The sequence below is a fragment of the Ictalurus furcatus genome, chromosome 2, assembly GCF_023375685.1.
Source record: "Ictalurus furcatus strain D&B chromosome 2, Billie_1.0, whole genome shotgun sequence".
NCBI lineage: Eukaryota > Metazoa > Chordata > Actinopteri > Siluriformes > Ictaluridae > Ictalurus > Ictalurus furcatus.
Window position 1 is genome coordinate 35056702 of NC_071256.1, and position 13637 is coordinate 35070338.

The following is a 13637-nucleotide window of genomic DNA, read 5'->3' on the forward strand; positions in this document are numbered from 1 at the left end:
ATTACTGATCTAAAACTGTTAGAAGATTATTTTTGTTTTAAAGGGAACTACACCATCTTACCTGAAAACATTATTCTTTCAACATCAATCTCTCAAAGAGACAAACGTGTTCTTTCAAACATCAATCTTTAGAGTAGGTTCAAAATTCTGACTTAGTATCTCAAAATTTATACTTATTACCTCTAACGTCTGACTTAGTATGTCAAAATTTTGACTTGTTACCTCCCAATTCTGAATTATCTCAAAATTCTAACTTATTATCTCTAAACTCTGACTTAGTATCTCAAAATTCTGATTTGTACCTCTAAACTCTGACTTAGTATCTCAAAATTCTACTTATCTCAAAATTCTGACTTACTACCTCAAAATTCTGACATATCTCAGAATTCTGACTTATTACCTCTAAACTCTGACTTAATATCTCAAAATACTACTTATCTCATAATTCTGACGTATTATCTCAAAATTCTGACTTATCTCTGTCTGACTTATTACCTCTAAATTCAACTTAGTATCTCAAAATTCTGACTTATTATTTAAAACTCTGATTTATCATCTCAAAATGTCGTATTATTTTCTTGCACTTATTACTGCACAATTATGTCGAATTATTTTTTACTGCTTACGTTGCCCTATAATAATATTTTTCTCAGTTTGAGACAGTAAGTCAGAAATGTTAGATATGTATATATTTTTTAAAATTTTCTATTTGAAGAAATGATGAAAAATTGCCTTCCGTACAACTTGCTAGTGCAGAGGTCGTTACTATGGCAACATTCAGTCACGCCAGGCAACGTACAGAAAACTCGCGATATTTGACGTCACAACCATTTTTATGGAATATTACAGGGCAAAACATCAAATCTCGTCACGTATGTGATAAATAATGGCGAATAAAACACAGTACGATTAGGGACATGAAATAGCAAATTTTTTTTTAAAGATGAATTTTGGTGTCGGTTTTTTCCCCTTAGTTCGTAGTCGGTCCTACCGGAACGCTTTGCGATAACCAGTGTTGTCGCACGGACCCGGTTTCCCGTAACGCATCGCCGACAGGGCAGTGCTGTGGTGCTGAGCTGTAAGTCTTGTTTTACTTTCATTTCACAAGTTTGTGCTTTATCGCATGGCAAATAAAACATTCCACGCTAATCATCTCCTCTTGTTTAGATGAGGAATGTCAGTAAAGTGTATTAAACTCGCCGCGATTGTGATTTATATCCGGTCACATGTGACAGCAACAAGCATTGTTTACTGTTCATCTGAGTACTGCTGGAAGCTAATGATTAGTGTGCAAATTCATATTAATCTCCAGTTTTATTGTCTTCATTTATTAATAAACTGCATTACACACTATGATTTAGAGACCTGCGACAGATACTGCTAACTTAATTAATAGTTCACTGACAAATAAAGTGTAAATAAAGCTGTGCTGTCTCATTGCTGGAGGCGATGGAGAAGCTGCAGGGCTTTGAGTTCTGGAGGAAGACTCTTCGTGCTGCACGCTTCGTCCTCGCGCCCATGGTGGACCAGAGCGAGCTCGCGTGGAGGCTGCTGAGCCGCAGACACGGGGCGGAACTGTGCTACACACCGATGCTGCACGCGCAAGTGTTTGTACGCGATGCCAACTACCGGCGAGAAAACCTGTACAACGAAGTGAGCCCTGAGGACCGCCCTCTCATCACACAGGTGAGCTCTGACACACCGGCCTCACCTTTCCGCTGAGTGATAGACATGTGCAGACCCCAAGGGGGAAAGTTCCCCAAGTACCCCAGGCTGCAGAACCATAAGTCCATGGGATGGTGGAGTCAGAACGGATCCAGCTCCTCCTACTGTCCTGGACTATTGCTATGTTCAAGTCGTGCAGGAATGATCGTAATTACGAGATGAGCGGAAATCTCTGAGCCCTGACTTTCCTGGTTGTTGGCTTGTCAATAACAAAGTCATGGCACGTTTTCCCACATCAAGACAAAAGTTTCCTCAAGCCTTCCATTACTTCCTGCCAAAAAAGGTGGCGTTAACTGTGTCGTTAATAAAACACACAACACGTCATAATTATGGTCTCTGAACTCATATACACAAACTTCCAAGGAGGACTTGAAGGCAGTTTAATTGTGTCATTAAACTTGTGTGGTTAACTGTGATGGTAACTGTGTGGTTAACTATGACTGCAACTGTCTGGTTAAGTGTGTGGTTAAGTGTGTGGTTAAGTATGACTGTAACTGTCTGGTTAAGTGTGTGGTTAACTGTGACGGTAACTGTGTGGTTAACTATGACTGCAACTGTGTGGTTAAGTGTGTGGTTAACTGTGACGTTAAGTGTGTGGTTAAATGTGTGGTTAACTATGACTGTAACTGTGTGGTTAAGTGTGTGGTTAACTGTGTGGTTAAGTGTGTGGTTAAATGTGTGGTTAACTGTGACGGTACCTGTGTGGTTAAGTGTGTGGTTAAGTGTGTGGTTACGTGTGTGGTTACGTGTGTGGTTAAGTGTGTGGTTAACTATGACTGTAACTGTCTGGTTAAGTGTGTGGTTAACTGTGACGGTAACTGTGTGGTTAACTATGACTGTAACTGTCTGGTTAAGTGTGTGGTTAACTGTGACGTTAAGTGTGTGGTTAAATGTGTGGTTAACTATGACTGTAACTGTGTGGTTAACTGTGTGGTTAACTGTGTGGTTAAGTGTGTGGTTAAATGTGTGGTTAACTGTGACGGTACCTGTGTGGTTAAGTGTGTGGTTAAGTGTGTGGTTAAGTGTGTGGTTAAGTGTGTGGTTAAGTGTGTGGTTACGTGTGTGGTTAACTATGACTGTAACTGTCTGGTTAAGTGTGTGGTTAACTGTGACGGTAACTGTGTGGTTAACTATGACTGCAACTGTGTGGTTAAGTGTGTGGTTAAATGTGTGGTTAAATGTGTGGTTAACTATGACTGTAACTGTCTGGTTAAGTGTGTGGTTAACTGTGTGGTTAAGTGTGTGGTTAAATGTGTGGTTAACTGTGACGGTACCTGTGTGGTTAAATGTGTGGTTAACTGTGACGTTAAGTGTGTGGTTAACTATGACGGTAACTGGTTAAATGTGTGGTTAAGTGTATGGTTAAGTGTATGGTTAAGTGTGTGGTTAAGTGTGTGGTTAAGTGTGTGGTTAAGTGTGTGGTTAAGTGTGTGGTTAAGTGTGTGGTTAACTATGACTGTAACTGTCTGGTTAAGTGTGTGGTTAAGTGTGTGGTTAAGTGTGTGGTTAAATGTGTGGTTAACTGTGACGGTAACTGTGTGGTTAACTATGACGGTAACTGTTTGGTTAACTGTGTTGTTAAATGTGTGGTTAAGTGTGACGGTAACTGTGTGGTTAACTATGACTGCAACTGTCTGGTTAAGTGTGTGGTTAAGTGTGTGGTTAAGTGTGTGGTTAAGTGTGTGGTTAACTGTCTGGTTAAGTGTGTGGTTAACTGTGTGGTTAACTGTGACGGTAACTGTGGTTAACTGTGTGGGTAAGTGTGTGGTTAAGTGTGACGGTAGCTGTGTGGTTAACTGTGTGGTTAAGTGTGACGGTTAAGTGTGTGGTTAAGTGTGTGGTTAAGTGTGTGGTTAAGTGTGTGGTTAACTGTGTGGTTAAGTGTGACGGTAACTGTGTGGTTAAGTGTGTGGTCAACTGTGTGGTGAAAGAGAGCCGTTAGTTGTGTCATTAACTGTGTTAAGTCTGTTGTTCCATGTTTTTGAGCGGGTTTGGGGTTATAGGAGGAGTCATATCAGATCCAGCTACACTCTCTTGATCTTTGTTTCTGCAGCGAGGTCCATCTCTTTAAAAAAAAAAAAAAAAAAAAGTTAGAGAATTTGGTCAAGATTTTATCACGATATCATACGTTGTGACAAGTAATAATCTCAAAAGAGACTTAAATTGGCTTTCTATTTAAATCATAGCATTTTATAATGTTTTTGTGTCATTTGTCTCCACAGTTCTGTGCAAATGACCCAGAGGTGTTTGTCCAGGCAGCACTTTTAGCTCAGGACTACTGCGACGCCATCGACCTCAATTTAGGATGCCCTCAGATGATTGCTAAACGAGGTAGTGCTGCTTATTATAATAATTACTGTGCCTCATAATAAATGAGTGGATGCTATGTTGATATGACTGTCCACCATTAAATCTAAATTCACTACCGGCTGTTTAAAACGGAGCAGCCGGGACGTAAACATTCAGAGAAAACCATGTTATTGAAAGCTAAATGTGATCCTCTTAAAGCAACAGTTCAGGAAAAAATGTAACGTACACAATGTTCCCTGAACTCCAAAGGCAGTCGATTAGCCATGGCATGTTAGTCGTTTGCTTATTTAGTTTTTAATTGGAGCTACAAGGCTAAAGTAGCTAATGACTAAGGAAAGTGGATGGCAACAGTTTAGCATCGTGCAAACTGCACATCGAAATCATCAACACTCTGTAACACACTGCATATAGCAATGTTATTTTTTTCTATGAAATGCATCTATTTTTTTCCTCTATATATTTTTCTATGAAAAGTATCACACTGTAAAGTATCTCAAACTGCAAATCATATCACAGTGCGGTACCTCACTCTGTAAAGTATCTTGCTCTGTAAAGTTTTACTCCTTGTACAGTATCTTGCTCTGTAAATGATCTCAGTGTACAGTATCTTGCTCTGTAAATTATCTTGTTCTGTAAATTATCTCACTACAGTATCTTGCTCTGTAAATTCTCACTATACAGTATCTTGCTCTGTAAATTCTCACTGTACAGTATCTTGCTCTGTAAATTATCTTGCTCTCTAAATTCTCACTGTACAGTATCTTGGTCTGTAAAGTATCTCACTGTACAGTATCTCGCACTATAAAGTATCTTGCACTATAAAGTATCTCACTGTACAGTATCTTGCTCCGTAAAGTATCATGCTCTGTAAATTCTCACTCTACAATATCTCGCTCTCTAAATTCTCACTCTACAGTATCTTGCTCTGAAAAGTATCTTGCTCTCTAAATTCTCACTGTACAGTATCTTGCTCTGTAAAGTTTTACTCCTTGTACAGTATCTTGCTCTGTAAATTATTTCACTGTACAGTATCTTGCTCTGTAAATTATCTTGCTCTGTAAATTATCTCACTGTACAGTATCTTGTCCTGTAAATTCTAACTGTACAGTATCTTGCTCTGTAAAGTATCTTGCTCTGTAAATTCTCACTATACAGTATCTTGCTCTGTAAATTCTAACTGTACAGTATCTTGCTCTGTAAAGTATCTTGCTCTGTAAATTATCTTGCTCTCTAAATTCTCACTGTACAGTGTCTTGGTCTGTAAAGTATCTCACTGTACAGTATCTCGCACTATAAAGTATCTTGCACTATAAAGTATCTCACTGTACAGTATCTTGCTCCGTAAAGTATCATGCTCTGTAAATTCTCACTCTACAGTATCTCGCTCTCTAAATTCTCACTCTACAGTATCTTGCTCTGAAAAATATCTTGCTCTCTAAATTCTCACTGTACAGTATCTTGCTCTGTAAAGTTTTACTCCTTGTACAGTATCTTGCTCTGTAAATTATTTCACTGTACAGTATCTTGCTCTGTAAATTATCTTGCTCTGTAAATTCTCACTGTACAGTATCTTGTCCTGTAAAGTATCTTGCTCTGTAAATTCTCACTATACAGTATCTTGCTCTGTAAATTCTAACTGTACAGTATCTTGCTCTGTAAAGTATCTTGCTCTGTAAATTATCTTGCTCTCTAAATTCTCACTGTACAGTATCTTGGTCTGTAAAGTATCTCACTGTACAGTATCTCGCACTATAAAGTATCTTGCACTATAAAGTATCTCACTGTACAGTATCTTGCTCCGTAAAGTATCATGCTCTGTAAATTCTCACTCTACAGTATCTCGCTCTCTAAATTCTCACTCTACAGTATCTTGCTCTGAAAAGTATCTTGCTCTCTAAATTCTCACTGTACAGTATCTTGCTCTGTAAAGTTTTACTCCTTGTACAGTATCTTGCTCTGTAAATTATTTCACTGTACAGTATCTTGCTCTGTAAATTATCTTGCTCTGTAAATTATCTCACTGTACAGTATCTTGCCCTGTAAAGTATCTTGCTCTGTAAATTCTCACTGTACAGTATCTTGCTCTGTAAATTCTTACTGTAGAGCATCTTGCTCTGTAAAGTATCTTGCTCTGTAAATTATCTTGCTCTCTAAATTCTCACTGTACAGTATCTTGGTCTGTAAAGTATCTCACTGTACAGTATCTCGCACTATAAAGTATCTTGCACTATAAAGTATCTCACTGTACAGTATCTTGCTCTGTAAAGTATCTTGCTCTGTAAATTCTCACTCTACAGTATCTCGCTCTCTAAACTTTCACTCTACAGTATCTTGCTCTGAAAAGTATCTTGCTCTCTAAATTCTCACTGTACAGTATCTTGCTCTGAAAAGTATCTTGCTCTGTAAATTATTTCACTGTATAGTGTCTCAGTCTGTAAACGATCTCACAATGTGCAGTATCATTGCTATTAAAGCCTTTTAAAGTATCTTGCTTTGTAACATATAAAATCAGATATAACAATGTTCTTTTTGTTCTCTGAAAGGTCACTATGGTGTGTTTCTGCAGGACGAGTGGGACCTGCTGGAGAGAATGAGTACGTCTCTCTCCATTTGCACACCAGAGCAGCAAAGTGCTCAATTTAAAAAAACAACAACAACATTAAAATGGGAATCGGTTCAGTAATTTTTGTTTTTACAGTTAAACTGGCCAATGAGAAGCTCTCCGTGCCAGTCACCTGCAAAATCCGGGTCTTCCCAGAGGTTGAGAAAACTGTGAAATACGCCAAGATGCTGGAAAAAGCGGGTTGCCAGGTATTAACCTCTGATTACACTGAATTATTACTGTTTAAACTGTGTGGCAATGGATTTAGGTGCAGATTTCAGTCTGCTTTTCTGTCGCAGTTGCTCACCGTTCATGGCAGAACCAAAGACCAGAAAGGAGCGCTGACCGGAGTGGCGAGTTGGGATCATATTAAAGCCGTACGGTGAGATTTTTCAGTTCAATTCCAAGTTTCTTTCCTAAACAGTAAAAAAAACAAAAAAAAAACAATTATCTTTCCAAAATCATCATTGTCCGTGTGTGGTTTTTTAAATTAGAGAAGCTGTGAACATACCGGTCTTTGCTAATGGAAACATTCAGTACCTGAGTGATGTGCAGCGTTGCATGGAGGAGACGGGAGTGCAGGGCATCATGAGTGCAGGTAACTATATAAAACAAGGAGGAATGTGTTTTTTATTTATTTATTGTAATTTAGCACCATTAATAAACCAGTTGTGTTTTTGTGCATTGACAGAGGGGAACCTGCACAACCCGGCGCTGTTCGAGGGCCGTAACCCTCCTGTGTGGGAGATGGTGGAGGAATATCTGGAGGTGGTGAAGAAACACACGCCCAGCACGCTATCACACGTCCGAGCTCATCTTTTTAAACTCTGGCATCACACGTACGTCATACACCAGCAAACGTACAGTATCTCCCACTGTAAAGTATCTCGCTCTGTAAAGTATCTCAGTGTATAGTATCTCGCTCTGTAAAGTATCTCACAGTGTAAAATACAGTCTCTCGCTCTGTAAATTCTCACACTGTCAAGTATCTGAGTGTAAAGTACAGTATCTCACAATGTAAAGTATAGTATCTCAGTGTAAAGTACAGCATCTCGCTCTGTAAAGTATCTCGGTGTAAAGTACAGTATCTCGCTCTGTAAAGTATCTCACCGTGTAAAGTACAGTTTCTCGCTCTGTAAAGTATCTCACCGTGTAAAGTACAGTATCTTGCTCTGTACAGTATCTCACTGTAAAGTACAGTGTCTCACGCTGTAAAGTATCTCACACTGTAAAGTACAGTGTCTCACGCTGTAAAGTATCTCACACTGTAAAGTACAGTGTCTCACTCTGTAAAGTATCTCACAGTGTAAAATATAGTATCTCGCTCTGTAAAGTAGCTCACAGTGTATAGTATTTCGGTGTAAAGTACAGTATCTCACTCTAAAGTATCTCACTGTCAAGTATCTCAGTTTAAACTACAGTATCTCGCTCTGTAAGGTATCTCGCTCAGTAAATGTCACAAAGTAAAGTACAGTACCACACACTGTCAAGTATCTCACAGTGCAACGTACAATATAACACTCTGTAAACTATCTCACACAAATGATCCCACACAGTAACGTATCTCACACTGTAAAATATTTCACAAATATTTTAAATTCAGCCAAGGGTACAGCTATTCTTTTGTTATACTCACACTGTAAAGTATCTAACGTTGTAAAGTATCTCACGCATAGCTGTTTACTTTTATGACATTTCCTCCCTCAGGCTGCAGATCCATCAGGACCTAAGAGATGATCTGGCCAAAGCAAAGAACCTGGCAGGCATTGAGGAGGTGAACACACAGTTGAAGCAGCGCTGCCAGGTACACACCTGAGACAATATCACTGCTTTTTAGTTTCCAATCTCAGACTTACTAGTTGGTTTCATTAAAAATGATGTTCAAGCATCGTGCCCATGTAAACCACCCGGTTACATTGGTAAAACCCTACTGTGTAAAATATTTCATACCGCGTTTGAAAATATTCATCGTACGACACGTATATAAACAGATAAAACTGACATTTTTCAGAAAGCGGATTAATACATGTCTTGACGCTTTAATATATTACACGATGTCCAGAGTCTGTGTTGGTTTGTACAGGAGGAGATGGATACGGACGAATCGGAGCGACATCACACCGGACTGCCTTTTCCTCATTGGATCTGTCAGCCGTACGTCAGGCCAGCGTGAGTCACAGCCTTTTTGATTCAGTGCCTGTTGCCTCAACATGACACGTATAGAACATTTACGTCAAAAAAAGATCGTTAAATGTAAAAGTATCAGAACTCGCTCTCTTGCAGCTAACACTGACCATGACTTATAAACATCTAGCTAATAATATTTTCACTAGTTCATAGCAATGAATAAACGTGTAATTTGTAATAGGCAATTATTATTAGCATTATTATTAAAATTATTAGCTAGTGGTAATGGATAAAGAATTATATCGAGGACCAAATATGGGCGTCTGTGGCTCGGGTGGTAGAGCGGGTTGTCCACTAATTGTAGGGTTGGCGGTTCGAGTCTATTTTAGTGACCCTCATACAGATTTATTTGATTTACACCACAGATATCAAGCGAATATAACCAGTAATGCTACTTTGTACTTCTATATGGTTTTATTATAGAAATTATTTGAGTAAAACTGGTGTCAGTTGGTTGACTCGGTGATAAATGGTGGAAGTGGAACGGTGTCAGGTGAGAGGTGGGGGCAGGAGTCACCGTCGCTGGATATTTGACTCCATCTTTAGTCACGGTGCAAACCTCCTGTATTTCCGAGTGCTGAGACATGCTGCTGTTTGCGCAGGCCGAAGGATCCGAGCAGCGAGAACGGCGTGAAGGCGGTGAGCGGGAAAAGGGCGCTGGAGGACAGCGACAGCTCCAACGACTCGCTCTCCAAGAACAAGCAGAAGAAGAAAGTCAGGAACCCGCAGAAGAACTTCTGCCCCGGGCTCAAACGTAAAAGCAGGATGACAGATTTAGAACTTTTGAAAAAAATTTTTTATAAAGTGCACCTATTATGGTTTTTCAAATATTACCTTTCATGTAGTGTGTGTGTTTTTTTTTTTTTAAAGAGCTGTTTGTGAATGTAAAAACATCTGCCAAATTCTCCTAAAAGAAGGAACCGATTCTGAACAGCTAAAACGAGTCATTAGTGATTCCAGACTTTACTTCCTGTACTATCCTACATAGGTTTGTAACAAAAAGCCCCGCCTCTGGTTTTCATCAGCTGCTCGTAGTGGGCGTTTCCTTTTTGACACACCCTGACAGCGGTAGACCAATCAGAGCAGAGTATGCTCTCTGAAAGGAGGAGTTTAGAGTGAATCATTTAGAACGGATCATCGAACGAGTCGTTTTTTGACACTGGGGGGGAAAGTTAATGCTGCGAATTAAATTATGAGCACGTTAAAGTGTTTTTTGACCCCGGATGCACGTAAATCTACTGTATGAGAGCTTTAAAACACAATTAGGCACGTTTCAAAACCATAATAGGTGCGCTTTAAGTATATCTCTACTGTATATGGTATGTTTTCGTTTTTTGAGCACGCGTTCTGCTCTTTTATAAAACGTGCGTATAAACGTGTTGAGACGCAAATTTGATGACGACAGGCTACATCAGGAGACAGATCATCAGTACATGAGAGAGATTTTCTTTATGCATACTGTATTACTGATGATGATGATGATGGGCATGAACTGAATTCTGCCTCGTGGATAAAAAGGTCTTCCAGATGATGGACTAAAGAGTGAATGTTTTCTCTCCCTCCCCCCCCCACCACCCCCCTTCCTTCATCCGCAGCAAAGTACATCAAATGTGAGCAGTGTGGGAATCCCAAAGTACGTCATCTTTCATTAATACGTTTCACATCTTCATTATTTATTTATTTCCCTGACTGATGTAGCGTATTTTAAGCTGAACTTGGCATATTGTTGAATTTTACATGATGAGTAATCGAAGTAATGAGAAAAAGATTTGTACGTGCAGATCTGTACCGTTTCTCTCTCGCTCTCCCGCAGGGGAATAAGTGCGTCTTTAACCTGTGTCGTGGCTGCTGTAAGAAAAAGGCCTATAAGGAAGTCGCAGATTGTCCAGGTGAGTTCACACCTCTGTTGTCTAAAAACGAAAAAAACAAAACAAAACAAGCTTTAACGGTAATAAAGGTGACCTAGTACGACCTAGTCTTAAAAAAGTGTCGCGGTCATTGAAAATCCAATTTTCTTTCAGACAGCTAGATTTTTGTGATTCATTTCTTGTCTTAATGACATTTTGAGCATTTCATGGGCTGGTCAAATGTAGCAGTGCTGAAATATTTTTCCTACCATGTACACATCAAGAATTTTTTCATGCTAACGCTCAACCTAACCCCCCCTCCCCCGCCTCCCCCCTCCGCAGGTCACGGCTTGAGGTTCAAGACGAAAGCGCAGAAGCAGACGCTCGCTGTCCAAACGGAGACGCCGATCTCGTCCTAAACCTCCGCGTCGCTCGAGTTTCCGGCTCGCTACGAAACGCAACAAATCGAACGTATCTTACCCGCATACGCATATGCATTGAACCCGAATACTGCTGCTGAAGAGTAAAAACTTCTTACTTTAGACAGGAACGGATTCCAAAAAGGAAAACGTCATCACGTACATGATTAAAATCCGGATCTTGGAAGAGACTAGATTTTGTACGTAGGGTTTTTACCCTACTTTATAAACCGCAACGTTACTGTAGCTAAGCCCCGCCCCTAAAAAGTTCACGATATACCGCGAACCTCGGTGTTGCGGCCGTTTTTACGTTTTAATCCTCAGATATTAAACGGAACAGACAGAATACAGGGATAAATTATTCAAACTACGCAAACACCTTTGTCTGTTTTTAGACATTTGTTGTTTTAAAAAAAAATAATAATTTATTTTACGTTTAGTTTTAAACGTAACGGGTACAGGCCAAACCTAATGTTTTCACACGTTCCATCAAAACCAAAGTCGAATTTCAGTTTCTGCTGCCCATGTTCTACAGTTGGACCGCTCACACAGGAGAATGTTGGCGCTCTTGGGAAAGCAGAGCTGGATTTACCAGCTTGTGATCTGACTCACACACACACACACAGAGAGAGAGAGAGCGTAAGATTGAGATCAGGTGTGTCCTCGAGGTACAGGAAACTGAGGATCATTTGTGACATTTCCGCTGCTTTGTGTTTTTAACGTTGAGGTTTTTACAGCGAATAAAACTTTTTAAATTCTTTTAGGCAACCGTCTGCTCCACTTTGTCCTCATATCTGGGATCGTCTCTTGTTACATGTGTTCGCTCGGCATGTCCAGCTAATCACGTCACTTCCCGTGTGAACAAACCGATCAAAATAAATTCATATGTTCATGGCTTGTAGCATGAGGGATATTTATAAAAAAAAAGTCTACACACCCCTGTTACAATGGGAGGCTTTTGTGACGGGGGGGATTAATTCAACCAAGGTAAATTGTATCAGAACTCAATGTAAAGTCACAACATATTACAATGGAGTGAAAAAACAAATCATTGAAACATTTTTTTTGGGGGGGGGAAGGAAAAATACAGTAAGTTACAATAACCAAGTTGCATAAGTGTGCACACCCCTAAACTGATACTTTGTTAAAGAACCTTTTGATTTTATTGCATCTCAGACACACACACACACAAAAATATCAAATAAATCAGCGAAATCCTGTAGGGACTGATGTACACTCGAGATGTAAGAAATAAACCACTCGGTGTTGTGCTGTTAAAGGAAAATAAACCACCAGTGAGGAGGTATGATGAAGCAAAGTTACAGTCATCACCCTGAGGTTGGTTACTTTCACAAACCGGCATGTTCCACACGGTTTTATTCCTCTTACACCACAGCAGATTTGCATTCATTAAAGAATGACACGTCATACTTTTTATCCATTCACAGCAGCAATAAACTCATTCCTTCCCCAGTCTCACTCACCCCCCACCAAAAAAAAAAAAAAAGTCTTTTGTCTAAAGCCGTTACAAAGCGCTGACACTGGAGACTCCTTCCATATTCGTTAAATAAACGTCTCCTTACAGAAAACTTCAGTGCCGGTGACTAAATTTTTCCAGTTTATACTCATCCCTATAGAAACGATGATGCGTTAGTACGAGCACGTTCATACACACCTGCACTACTGTCAGAGGCGCTGTTAGAGAAAATCAATCAACACCTTCTGACCAATTTGAGCGTTCAAACACCGTCTGTAGGCTCCAACAGGGCATTATAAATAAATAAAAATAATTTTCATGATAGCCGGTTGAATTCTCAAATCTGATTGGTCAGAAGGTATGTATTATCTTTGTGTAACAGCACAGGTTTATATTAACGCGCTCGTTCTAATACGTTATCGTTTCTATAGTAACAGCTCCTTCACAGAGACTCGTACGGTGGATGCTCTACGTGATCTAGGACTAATAATTTTTTTTCAAGTGTGTTTGACAAATGAAAACGTATACTCGGTGTGGTGACGCTTTTTATAGGGAGGCATACGTTGACATTTATGGACGGAGTCTCGAGTGTCAAGACCGAGGAGTTTATGCTTTCCGCGTTCTTGGTAACACAAACGCACTTTTTGACAGACAGAAAAAGGAGAAAAGGTGATGCCGGTGGAAGAAATGCTTTTTATTGCGGTTTTAACGCAAGCGATGAATGACTGACTCGTCTTGGGATGTTAAATCTCAACTAGAAGCCGTTCAAAAAAAAAAAGGTATGAAGTATCGTACATTATAAGCGCTGGGAAATCACTGTGGTATAAACGGAATAACACATTAAGAGCACTGCAGAACCCTGGTTTGTACGGGAGGGTGGCGAGAAAGAAGCCGATACTCAAAAAGTACCATCTGAAAAGCACGAGTGTGACCCAGCTGCAATGTGGGAAAAAGGTTTTGTGGCCAGATGAGACCAAGATAAGAGCTTTCTGGCCAAACCTAAAATTTCCCATGCTTCAAGACATACCGTCCCTGTATCGTGGTAGTGGTGGGGGCGGCATCATGCTGTG

The 13637-nt window shown here is 39.8% G+C and overlaps 1 protein-coding gene across 1 annotated transcript; it reads left to right on the forward strand.

Annotated features, from left to right (window-relative positions):
* The first annotated feature begins 902 nt into the window (after nucleotides 1-902).
* Nucleotides 903-11853, forward strand: dus1l (dihydrouridine synthase 1-like (S. cerevisiae)). The gene is made up of 14 exons (XM_053616525.1): nucleotides 903-1078; nucleotides 1447-1686; nucleotides 3948-4056; nucleotides 6579-6629; nucleotides 6734-6846; nucleotides 6937-7019; nucleotides 7132-7235; nucleotides 7329-7476; nucleotides 8345-8441; nucleotides 8721-8806; nucleotides 9427-9578; nucleotides 10420-10457; nucleotides 10638-10713; nucleotides 11014-11853. The coding sequence occupies exons 2-14, from the start codon at nucleotides 1450-1452 to the stop codon at nucleotides 11088-11090; spliced, it is 1371 nt and encodes a 456-aa protein (XP_053472500.1). The 5' UTR covers nucleotides 903-1078; nucleotides 1447-1449; the 3' UTR covers nucleotides 11091-11853.
* Nucleotides 11854-13637: the final 1784 nt, after the last annotated feature.